Raw genomic sequence first — 14,738 nt, forward strand, 5'->3', positions numbered from 1 at the left:
TCACACTCCACACTCACGAGACAACCCCCTCTCCTTAAGTTCCCCTTACCTGCAACGTGTGAATCTACTTTATAGGGCTGTTGCCAGGATTGCATATAAAGTGTTTTAAACACCTACAAGAAGAGAGACCATCAGTGGGCTCTCTAACCAGCGAGAGCGGGAGCAGGTGTGTGTAAATGTACAAACTGAGTGAGCATCCTGAAGTCCTTTCCTCAGATGACTCCAACAGCCAAGTCAAACCTTGTTCAGTCGAGAGAATTTTCTAGAGAACTAACAAACCTCATTAAAGGGAACTTTTCCTTGTCTAGCTTCCTCCGTGGAGGGCTCTATGGTCCTTGGCCCATCAACCGCCCTCGAAACCCTTTGGAACTGGGCATAATCCCGAGAGTGACGGATCCTGCACATTTGTTCTTGAGAGGGAAGTGACGAGGTCCCATCTGACCTAGCACTGACAGGCTCCCTCTCTGATTTCTTTTCCTCCCCAGAACAAGCCAGTCGCATTTGCCGTTCGTACCAATGTCAGCTACTGTGGGACGCTGGATGAGGAATGTCCTGTTCGTGACTCTGCCATCAACTTTGAAGCCAAAGACTTCTTGCACATCAAAGAGGTGGGGCCTGGGTGGAGATGGGGATGGGGAGAAGAGTTGTCAGCAACAGCTTGCAATTGTAGTACCTCTTTTTCCTGGAGGTACGATGCCGCGTGCTGAATCGGGGGAGATTCAGGGCAGACAAAATCAGTACTATTCACACAGCGCATAGCTAAACAATGGAATTTGCTGCCAAGAGATGTAGTGATGGCTGTCAAATTGGACAGCTTTAAAAAGGAATTTGACAAATTAATGGAGCATAATGGCTACTAGTCTTGATGATTGTGTACTAGCACCAAAATCAGAGTTGACATGGCCACTGTGGAAAACAGGATGCTGGACCAGATGGGCCAAATTTAGATTGGATATTATTGAATTTAGTGCTGTTTTTGTTGGCATCTATCTGACTTGGGAGACAATGGAGTGAGCTTCTGGGGGGCGAAATTAATAGCACCGAAGTGACCTTCCTGGTGCATATTGTGGTGTATGGTGGTCCTGGGCTGCACAGATTAAGGACCGCCCCCCCCAATGTCATTCAAACAGAAAGCAAAGCAAGACATTTGGCACCAGCTTGGCAGAAGGAGGCTCACAAGGCGCCACCCAACCGTTTTAGGAACTTCACTCTGGATTTGTGTAGGGTACTATTCTTCTTCTTCTTCCAGAGATATCCCCGAAGGCAGCGAAGGTTTAATTTCAGTTTTCCTTCTCCTAGATGGGATGCCTTTCCAGGTGAATGAGCTCCATCTGCTCCCCACTTCCTCTACAGTGCTAGCTTCTCATCTATTAAATCCTGCCGATTCTCTGATTGCTACAGCCAGTGGTTCTTCTCTCTGATATGTGACGTGAAATCTGGCCATAGCCTTCTGGTACTGAAGGGTCAGATCTTTAGCTACTGCAAGATTTATAGATGTTGGCTTGGTTTTTTGTTTTTTTAAATTAACATATTGTTACTCATCTTGAGGATTCAAAAATAATAAAAAATATATCAGTTGTTTACATTAGTAGTTTAACAAGTGAGAGATACTTCGCATTCCCTCCCTCTTTTTCTATACTGCTACCTCGGGTTACATACGCTTCAGGTTACATATGCTTCAGGTTACAGACTCTGCTAACCCAGAAATATTACCTGGGGTTAAGAACTTTGCTTCAGGATGAGAACAAAAATTGTGCTCCGGTGGTGCAGCGGCAGCAGGAGGCCCCATTAGTTAAAGTAGTGCTTCAGGTTAAGAACAGTTTCAGGTTAAGAACAGACCTCCAGAACGAATTAAGTTCTTAACCCGAGGTACCACTGTATATGGTAGGAAGGTGTCTTTAACGGGTCTATGACCCTACAGATCTGTGAAGCCTTAAGTCTAATTCATGACCCTCTACCATGATGTCTCTGCAGAAGTACAGCAATGACTGGTGGATCGGGCGGCTAGTGAAGGAGGGGGGAGACATCGCTTTCATCCCCAGCCCACAGCGGCTGGAGGCCATTCGGCTGAAGCAGGAGCAGAAAGCCAGGTAAGAGGGCCTTCAGTGGGTGGGATGGCACATAACTCTGGCTCAGTCAGCCACACCAGCAAGAGAAAGGGGTGTGATGCTTTTCTGTGGTGGGAGGCAGGTTGTAAAACTGGCAGTAGTACTGTGTACCTCCCCCCCCCCATCTAAATTCTTTGGTAGCTAAACTCAAACCGCTGTGTGATACTGTGCATGGTTTTTAATATACCGTATTTTCCGCTCTATAAGACGCACCAGACCACAAGACGCACCTAGTTTTTGGAGGAGGAAAACAGGGGGGAAAATTCTGAATCTCAGAAGCCAGAACAGCAAGAGGGATCGCTGCGCAGTGAAAGCAGCAATCCCTCTTGCTGTTCTGGCTTCTGGGATAGCTGTGCAGCCTGCATTCGCTCCATAAGATGCGCACACATTTCCCCTTACTTTTTAGGAGGGAAAAAGTGAGTCTTATAGAGCAAAAAATACGGTACATGTTCAGGGACACTGATGCTAATTCTAAGTTCAGCATCAATGAAGAGCTACATGAGATGCTAACTTAGGTCCTGTGAGCCACCTTCAGTATACAGCACTGGCCCTTGTTCCATTGAGAAAACTGGACTGTGGGAGGGCGTGCTTTCTTTAGGCAGCTGCTGAATCTTCCAGACTTTGCTTTCCTATTTGGAACAAGCACATCCACACAAGCTTGAGCTCCACATTTATCTCCAGTTGCCACACTAACTTTCTCTTTTCTTCCTCAATTAGGCAGTCTGGTAATCCTGCCATCAGCAACAGGCGATCGCCTCCCCCATCACTAGGTAAAACCTTAAACAGGGTTGAGTGTCTGCTGTGTTTCTGTGGGAGAGCTGAATGCAACCGCCTGAGAACCTTAGCTTTTATTAAACCACAGAAGCAAGATCCTAGCCCTTATGATATGCTTGAAAACGACTGGTGAAATCTTAGCATGTTTTTGCAGACAGAAAAGCAAAGCAAAAACACCCACCCACACTTTTGTTTGAAACAATTCTGGTTTGGTTTGGTTTATTTATTTCTTAAATTTGATATACTACTTGTTTGTAAGGGAAAAAACCTCAAAGAAATTTACAAAAAGAACAAAACAATAAAATTATCAATATAAACAGTTTGAAACATTCAGAAAATAATTAAAATCAACAATAAGCTAAAAGCAGATTAAAACACATATCAGCATTCTACATATTTGGGTAGACTTGCCTAAACATGAATGTTTTTAGCAGGCCCCAAAAAGTGAATGTACTTGCCAGGTGAAAAATTTCTGACAAAATAAACTGCTCTGAAGCCAGATGCTAGTGTCAAATTGCACCACCTGCTGGAGCCAAAAAGATTTTTTATTGTCTTGGGAATTTCACGTGTGGCAAGGGGAAGGCTCCTTGCATATGCTCAAAGACACTCTTTGAAGGAATTGTAGTAGAAGAGGCATTTCACCTATGCCAGCTCTTTCTCCCCCTTGCTAGTTTCACTTGAGAAACAGAGAGAGACCAAAAAGATCTTGCTGGAGGGTGGTTAGACAGGCAGGGCCAAAAGGGAAGAACTGCCTCTCTCTGCCTGAACCCACCCAGACCTTGCATTTGTCAGCCTAGGCCAGGGGTCGGCAAACTAAGGCCCAGGGGCCAGATCAGGCCCAATTGCCTTCAGGATCCGGCCCATGGACTGTCTGTGGATCGGCATGGGGATTCTGTCTGTTCGGGCTGCACCATTCCCCCCCCCCCCGCGCCATTCCATCCTGCCTCCTCTCCTTCCTACACACCGCGGCGGCGCCTCCTCCCTCCCTCCTCCTGGCTTCTCCCCGCCCTGCCTAGAGGAGGAAGGGGGCTGGGCTGAGCTGGCTGAGCTCCATTTTAAGCAGCCCTTCTCCGGAGCCAGGCCTTTCACGCCACTCATCTCCCCTCCGCCGCTGCCCTGGTGCTCCTGTAGGCCAGAGAGTGGAGAGGACAAGCTCCTTCTGCCTACCCACGAGAAGCAGCAGTGGTGGTGGTGGCAGCCCTTGGGAAGATAAGTGCAGCAGCTGGGGTTGGGGGGTGGGGAGGAGGACTACTTGCCCCCCTTGCCTCTTCTTCCAGCTCCCCCCCCCCGGGTGCCACTTCTCCTGCCCACCACAAGGTTTGAGGGACGGTGGACCAGCCCGTGGCTAAAATCTTTGCCGACTTCTGGCTAGGCCCTTATTTGTGTGCCCCCTCCCTCGGAGGGAAGTGTAGAGGGCAGCAACAGGAGAATGGTCCTTCTCAGTGGTGGATCCCTGACCATAGAATGTTCTCCCTAGAGAGATGCACCAGGCAACATCACTATCAGCTTTTTAGGTGCCAGGCAAAAAGGGGGACTTATTGGTTGGCTGGTTCTTGTTCTGGTTTTTATCACGTATTTTCTGCTTTTATATTTTATTTTCATGTTGTGAACTGCCCTGAGATCTGTGGATGAAGGGTAGTATACAAATTTAATAATTAAAAAAAATATAAAATTCCTGTTCATCCAGACATTTAGCTTTGAACTGGGCTTATACGGTGTGATGATTCCCCTAGCCTGCATTGGTGCTCTCTTTTACGTAATAGGGTGGAGTGGGAGATGTGCTTATGCAATTTCAGGACAGGCTCTTTGAGTCCGTAATGTTCTTTTAGCTTTTTGGTGTGTTTTGACTTTTGTGTTATTGTGTGCTTTTATCATTGTAAGTCGCTTTGAGACATGTAGTAAGCGAGGAATAAATTCAACAAATAAATAATGCCTAGTAAAACAAGAGCACTGGATTCTCAGTGTAGGCGGGGAAAGATAGATAGTGTTGCCAACCACACTGGAAGCTGAAAGAACAGAGAATTGCAGTCAAAGAGGGAAACACAGCGATGCATCCATTTGTCTGGATTTCACTTTCCTTAGCACAAAATTTGGATGCAATGCCCTGAGCACCAAATGCTTTTAATGTCATACATGCATAAGCCACTGCTGACTTCAAATGTATCCCTTTAAGACAAATTGGCCTAGGCCAGTGATGGCCAAACTTGGCCCTCCGGCTCTTTTGGGACTACAGTTCCCATCATCCCTGACCACTGGTCCTGTTGGCTAGGGATGATGGGAGTTGTAGTCCCAAAACAGCTGGAGGGACAAGTTTGGCCATGCCTGGCCTAGGCTTACTTTGTCCCTGCCCTGTCACATGATTTGGCAAATCAGAGGTTGTTTTAGGGTTGCAGAACCAGTGCCACACTGGGTGCCGTGCTGAAGGGGGTGCCACAACAGTGAGGCCAGAGATGCCTTGCGAGAGTGAGGCCGGGGGAGAAGGGGTAACAGGAAGGCAGCCACCCCCCACCCCAATTCCAACTCCCAAGGGATTAAAGCTCTTAAACTGCAGGGCCCCTTGTCCTCCTTGTAGTCTTGTTCATTTGCTGATACTTCACTGTTGACAACCCCGTATTTTCTTTTTCCCCCAACAAGCCAAACAGAAGCAAAAGCAGGTAAGGACTCAATGCTGGGATGACCCTCTTCTGTGCTGTGTCTTTTCCCTGCTAGCCAATTCTACAAGCGGAAGACGGGGTGAACTATGAGGCCGTCCTGTCCAAGGCTGCATTTCCAGTATGCCTCTAAACCACATTCAAAACACATTTCCCCCCTCAGAGAATTCTGGGCACTGTAGTTCACCTCTGAGTTACAATTCCCAGCAAATCTCGACAAACTACAGTGCCCAGAATTCTTTGAGGGGCCCCCGCGGAATGTGCTTCCAATGTGCTTTGCACATACATGTGTACGCAACCTAACTTTGAACAGAGTGGATTTCATGCTAGAATGGCATTCGAGGTGGAGCTGCCTTTGGCTGGAGCAGCCTGCAGTGATGGGGGTCTTCCCCCCCCCCCCGTACAGGGCCACCTCAATGTGTGCTGGGAAGCATTTTGCCCCATGTAGACCAGGATACAAAGGCAGCAGGCTTTTTAATTGGTTTTGATTGGGCTTCCTCCCCATGCTCAGCATAAAAATATGAGAGGAGGGGAAGGTTGGTGGCCCGGGTGTCCAAGGAAGGAGGGGACAATTGCTGTCCCTAGTTTAGCCATAATTCCTTGATTCCCAGCTTTCATTTAGAAGGGGGGGGGGAGTACAGGTTCTATTCTTCCCATTTTTTGGTGAGAAACTAGCTTGCTCTCCCCTTTCAGTGTTTTACTCCCTGCCACCCAGCAAAATGCCCACATGTAGCGGTTTGGGTGGCTGCTGTGGGCGCAGTAGGTGGTGGCAGTGTAGGGCAGAGAAGAGGGACTGGGGCTGAGCAGGTGAGGCCACTTCCTGTTGCAAGGAGTTCGTAGCTTGTTGATACTGATATGATATTGTAGCAAAGCAAAAGGGATATAGGGGTGGTATCTGATACCTCATCATCCATTGGGATTGCGTATACGCGTTTCCGGTTGAAATGGAGAGAGCCCCCAGTTTGTCATTACTGCTCTCCTTTCTCCTACTTTCTGGGCTGCAGAGGAAGGGAGAAGCCATTTTGTGACACACCCTCCTTTTTACAGACAGAGCACATCCCACCTTACGATGTCGTGCCCTCCATGAGGCCGGTGGTCCTGGTGGGGCCATCCCTGAAAGGATATGAGGTATGGGAACGTGGAAGGGACAAAACTCTGCCCCAAACCCACATTCTGAAATATGGCTGTAGCCAGTGCATTTTTGGTAGGGGCGGGGGGAAGACGAGCTGCCAGTACTCGTATATTCCTAAAAGTGCTGCAGGTACCAACATAAAATAGCTCCCATGTCACACAAAAAATCCTGGCTGTGGTAGTCATTTGACCAGCACCGCTGCCCTCTTGCCCTCTGTCCTTTCTTTTCAGGTGACAGACATGATGCAGAAAGCTCTCTTTGACTTTCTCAAGCACAGATTTGATGGCAGGTAAGGCACTATTCTGAAATGAAGAGCAATTTCGACCCCCACCTGTTGCCTGGTTCCCGTGCCGCTAGTGAGTGTTGGGTAATGGTCTTGTCGCCTGCCATCCTGTCTTTCAGAATCTCCATCACACGGGTCACAGCTGACTTGTCACTGGCCAAGCGCTCAGTGCTGAACAACCCAGGCAAGCGGGCCATCATTGAGCGATCCACAACCCGGTCCAGTATCGGTGAGTCCCAGCAGGTCCCATAAGGGCAACGGGAGTTGGCAGGCGAGCAGCTTGTCTGGCATAGCCATGGCGTTCCTTGGTCTTGCATCCCAGATTCCCTGCTTATAGAAAATGAGTGTGCCAGGGAGAAAGGTCGTCTAGATTTTCCTCTTGGTGTGGGTAGGTCTCAAGCGACGCTCTTGGATGCAAATTGTGCAAGTTTCTAAGCAGAATTCACAGCACTGTTTCCTTCTCAGCCACCTCCTGCTCTTTCTTTCTGCTCACCCATCAGTAGATTTCAGGGTCCTGCTTTGAAAGGCCGCAATCCACAGAGGGCCCTGGGTGCAAGCTCCCTGAAAGCATACAGGCTTCGCTCTTCAAGGATTCAGAAATGCCTGCAGAAACTATTAACTTTTAAACTTGGGGGGGGGGGGAGAGATCATTTTGGTTTGTGTATATGTTGCTGTCATGCTCTCATTGCTCGTCTGAGCACAACAGGGGAAATACAGTTTTAAAATTTCCTGGGCAGAGACCAGACCTTCTATGCATCCCTCTTGGGAACAGGCTGCAGCCCAGTGGTAGAGCCTCTGCTTTGCACACAGAAGGCCCCAGGCATCAACCCCTGGCATCTCCAGGTGGGGCTAAGAATTACCGTATTTTTTGCTCTATAGGACGCACCGGACCATAGGAGGGGGAGAACAGGGGGAAAAAATTCTCCCCCTCTCTGCTCAGCGCCCCTTCAGTGAAGCGGCAGGAGAAATGGAGCCCCTTACATTTTTCCTCCCGCTTCGCTGAAGGGGCGCTGCGCAGAGAGGGAAAACTGTGCAGCCCCTCTCCAGCGAAGCGAAGCCTGGAGAGCAAGAGGGATCAGTGTGCACCGACCCCTCTCGCTCTCCAGGCTTCAGGCGGCTATCTGCAAGCCTTCGAAGCACGGTGGGAACTCCTGCTGTGCTCCGAAGGCTTGCGGATAGCTGCCTGAAGCCCCCGGAGCACAATGGGAGTTCCCTGCGCTCCGGGGGCTTCAGGCGGCTTCAGCGAAAGCAACGCTAAGCCTCCGGAGTGCACGGGGAGCTCTCCCTCTGCGCTTCGGAGGCTTCGTGATGCTATCGCTGAAGCCAAGGAGCCTGCATTCGCTCCATAGGACGCACACACATTTCCCCTTCATTTTTGGAGGGGAAAAAGTGCATCCTATAGAGCGAAAAATACGGTATCTGCTTGTCTGAAACCCTGGAGAGCCACTGTCAGTCAATGCAGACAGTACTGAGCTAGATTATCTGTTCTTGTAAACATACAGTTTCATGTGGGGTGAAAAGAAATAGACGGCACAATTGAGTGAAGTGCCCTAATGCTGTTTTCTTGCACGATATCTGAGCAGTTATAGTTGCACATGTGGGAATGTGCTTGCGCAGAACGCAGACACAGTGCGAAAGCATCATGTGGCTGCATCTCAGTGTCACCCTGTAAAAATGAGTAACATTAGCAGAATTAAAGGTGTTTTTCCCCTCCTTACGTTGACATTGTACTATAAAACTGGATCCTGTCAGTTCACCTGAAGCAGCCTCCTCATTCTCCTTGAATGTACCCGGTGTCTTGCATTTCACCGCTTCCTGCAGGAGGCAACACACTGCTGTTATTTATATACCTCTCACAGCATTTTCAGAATGGGTTCCTGCTCATTTCCCAAGCTTACGGGGAAGGGTAATAATAATCTCAAAGACCCACCAAGTCTGAAAAGGGACAATTATTCTTTTAGAAACTGGTTTCTAAGTGGGATAGTTATTTATCTCATTTTCAGTTCTGGAAAACAGGTTTTGCAGGGCATTGTATGGCATAAAAAAAACCTGCACAATTTGCTTGACTAGAAGCAATAGTGGGACAATATAATAATGAATGAACCATGCATTTATATAGTGCTTTCAAATGCCCAAAACACTTCAGATGTGTTACCTTGTAATCCTTGCAAAACCCCTGTAGGATAGGTCAATAGAATTCCAGATAAAGGCTGGGAGAAAGTAGCAAACCTTCCCAATGTCACCTGATTAGTCCTTGGCAGATTGGAGGATTTGAAATAAGGAAGTTCTGGAGTGTAGCTCCCTATCTCTTACAGGGCAGTCCTATACTTGTCTACTCCGAAGCTCTGTCCTGCTGAGTTTAATGGGACTTACTCCCAGCTAGGATTACATGTGATTGACTCCCATCATCTGGAGGGCCACAAGCTCCTGTCCCTGCGCTGCACCCAGAGAAGGGCCCTGCCATTGGGCAGAGTGAGGAAGTAGATACTGAGGCAGTAGATACTGCTGTGACAGTGCCCAAATGATGAGAGGACAGAGCTGTGTCCTCTGCACCTGTCCTGCTATCCTGCTATCCTGACTGAAACTTTCACCAATGCTACATCCCAGACACTTAGGGTCTAGAGACCTGAACAGGCAATTATAAATCCTTTTAGAAACAAGAAGGAAGCTTATCATAAGTAGTTCTTCCAGCCTACAGTAAAAACTGTAGTTTCAAAGGTGGTGAGGAGCTGTGGAGGTGAGACTCAAGGGAGGCAAGTGTGTGTGGATGCCAGAGAGATGCCTGAGGCAGGAGGCAGACAGAGCCTTCTTTCCTGCCTATTCAAAGGGGCATCCAGCCAACTGTCCTTCTGCTTCCTTCACAGCTGAAGTCCAGAGCGAGATCGAGCGAATTTTTGAACTGGCCAAGTCGCTGCAGCTGGTTGTGTTGGATGCTGACACCATCAACCACCCAGCACAACTGGCCAAAACTTCGCTGGCCCCAATCATCGTCTACGTCAAGGTCTCTTCCCCAAAGGTAAGCAGGGGAGGAAAAGGCTCCTCAGAGACAAAGGGGATTCCTCTGAATCATTCTCAGTTTTTCTGAAGCCCCTTTCAGCTCTCCCAGCTGTGTTTTCTGCTAGTTTTGCAGTGGGAGATGGATTCCTCCCGTCTCTAGGCTGTTCCCCAGCTCACTAGGTAAGCTGGTTTCTGCTTAGTTTAATTTATGCCCACCCCACGTTTTCCTGAATGGGCAGGACCATGTTCAGAACAGGGATAGGAGCTTAGGGCCCCCCAGATGTCAAATATTAAGCTCCCCCCATCCCTGACTATTGGGCATGCTGGCTGGAGCTGATGGGAGCTGAAGTCCAGCAATGTTTGGAGGGCAGCAGGTCCCACAGTCCTGTTTTAAAACCTTACCAAAAGAGTTATATATACCCCCTCCCTGAAATCACAAATTTGCAAAGTTAGCATTTCAGCTCAGAGTTTGGTTTCCACTAGGACAGCCAGATTGCAACTCAGAGATTCACCACCGCTGCACCCAGTTACCTTGAAACCCAACTCGGACTCTGCATGTTGTTGAGAAGGAATCCAGCTGTGCTGCCCAACAGGTGCCAGCGGGGGAACCGGGCAGTGAAGTGGCAGCAGCACTTGATTTAAGGCTGTGTGGCTGGTTCCCCCACACAGAGTGTTGAACTGAGGGGTGCAAAATTATTATCATCATTAATATACCTATATTTATAATACTGGTACCTAGTCAAAGTACCAAAAGGAATTATTGTGAAAATAAGAAACTTGAGGTGGGGGCACCACATTTTCTCCTCACACAGGACGCCATATTACCAAAGTCCACTCCTGGTGGCAGGTGAGGAGAGAAAGTTGCTGCTCTCTTACTCTGGATATGTGAAGATACAGGGGAGGTCCCTGGCCACTCTAATTCCAGCTGCTGGGCCAAAGAAAAACACAAGGTTGGCTCACTTTCCACACTGGCGCACAACCCTTTTACCTTTACTGTACACAGAAGGTCTTCTCTTTAACCAAGATGGTTGCCCAGGTCGAGCTTCGTGCTGTGGGGGACGGCAGCAATTGTACATGGGAAATGTGTGCTTGGATTTCCTGATGTTTGCTTTTTTTTCCATATGAGGTTCAGTTGTTGGGTGGCCGTGGCAACAGCGGGAACTTTCTCATTGAAAATGTCAGTGTCAGGTGACCCATGTAGCATGCAGTCTTCCCATGAGAGTGTGTGGGATTAATGGTACTCCCATAAGCCATTTAGGGTTACAGGAAGGGTCATAGCTCGGTGGGAGAGCAGCTGCTCTGCATGCAGAAGGTTCCTGGTTCAATTCCACGCATCTCCCTGTCTGAAACGCTGGAGATCTGCTGCCAGTCAGTGTACTGAGCTAGATGGACCAGAGGTCTGGCTCAATATAAGGCAGCTTCCTGCACACCCCCTTCTCCGAAGCAAATTAGAGGTACTAATTATCTGCAATGGTGCCTTTTCAAAGCCTGGGCTGCCTCTTCTAGCCCCATGGCTCTGCCAGTCGGTGGCTTCATAAGTTTTAGGAGCTGCAGAGGTGGAGGGAGGAGGCTGAGAGAGACCATCTGATAGTTTCATAGTAAATTCTGCTTCACAGCTCAGTCATCTCAGCCAATGCACCCCTCCCGCCCGCTTTAGGTGGCCTGCTGGGAGCCTTCCAGCTCTGTAGCTGTGTCCTCTTCTAATTTTATTTTATTTTTGGAAGGTGCTGCAGAGGCTTATCAAGTCCAGAGGGAAGTCACAAGTGAAGCATCTCAACGTGCAGATGATGGCAGCTGACAAGCTTGTGCAGTGTCCTCCGGTGAGTCTGTCTGTCTCTCTCTGTGTGACATGCCTCTGCCTTGCCCTGGGCTCTGTCTGGCTCTTCACTTTCCTCCTGTGCCTCCTGTAACTTGACTTCCTCCACTCAGCACCTCCTGGTCCTCTCTTAATGGCAGAAGGAACCCCAGGCAAGTGCTTTCGCCATCGATGGCCACACTCTGTCTTTTAAGAAACTGATGTGAAGTCGTCTCATATGGTAAAACGTGCCTTTGAGCATGTGCAGAGTGCCTTTCCCATGCCCCTGAGCAATCTCGCCTTATGTGTTTAGAATTCAGGAACATCCTTCCAGGACAAGTGGCAGAGATTCCTTTGCAGAGCTTTTTCGTCTAGAAATTAAGAAGTGCTCCTGCCTCATTTAACAGACAATCTTAAGATTGCAGTCCACCATCCTCAAATTTGGGGGAGAACATTTAAAGGTTGGAGCTGAAGGTGGCACTTCTGTGCCCTTGCTATACACCATGCCAGGCCACCCGGTACTTGCTTACGTTCTCCACGCAACACTACAAGCCTCATATTCTTCCCTGCCCACTTCTCTGCTCTCTGTGCCTGGGTCTCTGAGGAACTGATCCCTTTCCCTCCCTCTTCTCACCCTTGCGCCTCATCCCTTTCCCCCAAGGAACTCTTTGATGTGATCCTGGACGAGAACCAGCTGGAGGATGCTTGTGAACACTTGGCAGACTACCTGGAAGTATACTGGCGGGCAACTCACCACCCTGCGCATGCTGCCGGCAGCCAAAACCTCACCACACCTTCGACTGCCATTCCAGGCCTGCAGGTACAAATAACCTAACAATTGGGGCAGGGGCGGGCAGCTGTGGTCCTCCAGGTGTTGGGACTGCAAGTCTGACTGTTGATTCTGATGGGGAAAATTGCTGAGAGGGGGAGGGTTAGGGGGAGAAGCCTCAACCTTATGGCAGGCCAAATAAAATAAGTCACCCTTAAGTGCCACTGGAACTAGCTGTGTGAGATGCAACACAATTCCATACCCAGTGGGAATTGCTTCCTGGTGCGTTGGCTCAAGGTTGCCATTTTTAGTTTGAAATGTTTCAATGGCATTTAAGTGTGAGTGACCGTAACTGTCTCATGGGCCCTGCCCAGACGCGCTATGCGCCCCCAGATAGCGCTGTGTCCTTGGGTGCTTTTTGTGACCCGCTTTACGGTTCCCCACTCCAGAACCAGGCCTCGCAGGGCGAGCGCGGCAACGAACGCTCCCCGGTGGAGCACGACAGCCTGATGCAGTCGGACGAGGCGAGCGACGCCTCCCGCAAGACTTGGACGGCGGCCTCTCAGCGCAGCTCTCGGCACCTGGAGGAGGAGTACTCGGATGCCTACACTGACCTGTACCAGCCTCACCGCAACCACAACAGCGGCCTCCACAGCACCAACGGCCACGACTCCCAGGACCGCCTCCTGGAGCGCGAGACAGAGCACAACCACAACGAGAGGAACTGGCAGCGCAACCGGCCCTGGGCTAAGGACAGCTACTGAGGCCTCCTGGCCGGGCACCTCCCGACCCGCCCTGGGCCGGGCAGCCAGGGATAAGGCCTCCTTCTCCTCCCGAGTCACGTCAATTGCCTGGTATTAAGCCTTCCTCTCTTCCTCCCCTTCCAGCTCAGCCCCACAGTATACAGGTCCTGCCCTGGTATACAGGTGCTATCCATGGAACCCCAGACACAGCCACAGCTGCCTGATTCGTAGACCCAGGACGGGTGGAATCTCTCGCTCACCTTTGCTTTGGGTTAATGAGGGCCACAATAACGTCCTTGCAGGGTAAATTCCATTGGTAGCTTCTCATCCCAGGTCCATTGTTTTTGGGGGAGGGATTTGGGCTTCGGGCATCTCCAAGAGAGAGGCAATTCTGTGTGTGTGCACACAAAAGGGGGTGGAGAAAGGGCTGTGATTCTCTTTTTCTGACTCCAGGTGAGCAGGTTTACTGTTAGGACAAAGGAGGCTTAGCAGGGAGCAACACCAGGATCGGTTTTCCTGGTAAGATGGAGTAGATGGATTACAAGCGGAAAGACAAGATTGTGGGCTTTTGCTGAAAGGACTCGGGCATCGTTCTCATGCTTTGCTGTAGGCCAGTTCAGAAGTAATACGATTGGGGTTGCTGAGGAACACGAATGTCTGCTGTGGGAATGGGTGTGGTCTGCAAGTAGATTTTCAGATTTGCAGTTGCAGTGGGTGAAGTCATGACACCTGAGCTTTGTGGCATTGGCGACTGTGCAGGTGCTTTGATGCATCACACACAGCCATATGCAGCAGTGGGGGGGGGTCTAACTGTCCCCTGGGCTGAACCACTTCAAGTTGCAGGGGTAGAAGAATTGCATAGTTAAACATATTGGAAAGGAATTTCCCTCATATAGAAAATTAGTGTGGAGAAGGCTAGATTATGATGCTTCTTCTTCATGTTTAGTTTCTGTATGCAGGGAGATATATGTATTCAGCAATGTGATTCCCTTACCTGTAGCTTAAAGTAGCAGTCTAGAAACAGTTCTTCCATCTTTTCCTCCCCTTCCATTCATGGCAGTGGAAAAATGTGGCATAATCCAATAGGTGAATGATGGGTTGTGAAATGTCAGACGGCATCCACATGCAGTCATAGAGGCCACCCCACAGCGGCTTTTCCACCTGGAGATATTCTCCTGAAAAGGGGGGATGCTTGTTTTTTTCAGCATCATCCCTCACAGGCGTGGCTAAGACCAATAGGAGAGCCCTACATGGCCTTTGCCTGACATTGCTCCTGTGAGCACCATGAGATTTGATGCCACTATGAGCAAAGTCGTGCTCCAAAGTAACCGTAAGAACTGCCCCAAATTCCTTCCTCCTTCTTCCACAGAGCCAGTGTGGTGTAGTGGTTAAGAGCGGTAGTCTCGTAATCTGGGGAACTGGATTTGTGTCTCCGCTCCTCCACATGCAGCTGCTGGGTGACCTTGGGTTAGTCACACTTCTCTGA

At 49.4% G+C, this 14,738-nt stretch overlaps 1 protein-coding gene across 1 annotated transcript in view; it reads left to right on the plus strand.

The window, feature by feature from the left end:
- Positions 1 to 14,738, plus strand: part of CACNB3 (calcium voltage-gated channel auxiliary subunit beta 3) — a 35,697-nt gene that overhangs the window by 19,308 nt on the left and 1,651 nt on the right. Inside the window, exons 3-13 of the mRNA XM_083591728.1 lie at positions 486 to 608; positions 1,975 to 2,090; positions 2,826 to 2,878; positions 5,517 to 5,536; positions 6,581 to 6,661; positions 6,896 to 6,954; positions 7,068 to 7,177; positions 9,813 to 9,964; positions 11,670 to 11,765; positions 12,402 to 12,560; positions 12,959 to 14,628. Coding sequence (XP_083447854.1) covers positions 486 to 608; positions 1,975 to 2,090; positions 2,826 to 2,878; positions 5,517 to 5,536; positions 6,581 to 6,661; positions 6,896 to 6,954; positions 7,068 to 7,177; positions 9,813 to 9,964; positions 11,670 to 11,765; positions 12,402 to 12,560; positions 12,959 to 13,273 — 1,284 coding nt within the window. The 3' untranslated portion in view covers positions 13,274 to 14,628. The remainder of the gene's footprint in view (positions 1 to 485; positions 609 to 1,974; positions 2,091 to 2,825; positions 2,879 to 5,516; positions 5,537 to 6,580; positions 6,662 to 6,895; positions 6,955 to 7,067; positions 7,178 to 9,812; positions 9,965 to 11,669; positions 11,766 to 12,401; positions 12,561 to 12,958; positions 14,629 to 14,738) is intronic.

This window comes from Podarcis filfolensis, assembly GCF_964270895.1.
Source record: "Podarcis filfolensis genome assembly, chromosome: 2".
In the NCBI taxonomy this organism is placed as follows: domain Eukaryota; kingdom Metazoa; phylum Chordata; class Lepidosauria; order Squamata; family Lacertidae; genus Podarcis; species Podarcis filfolensis.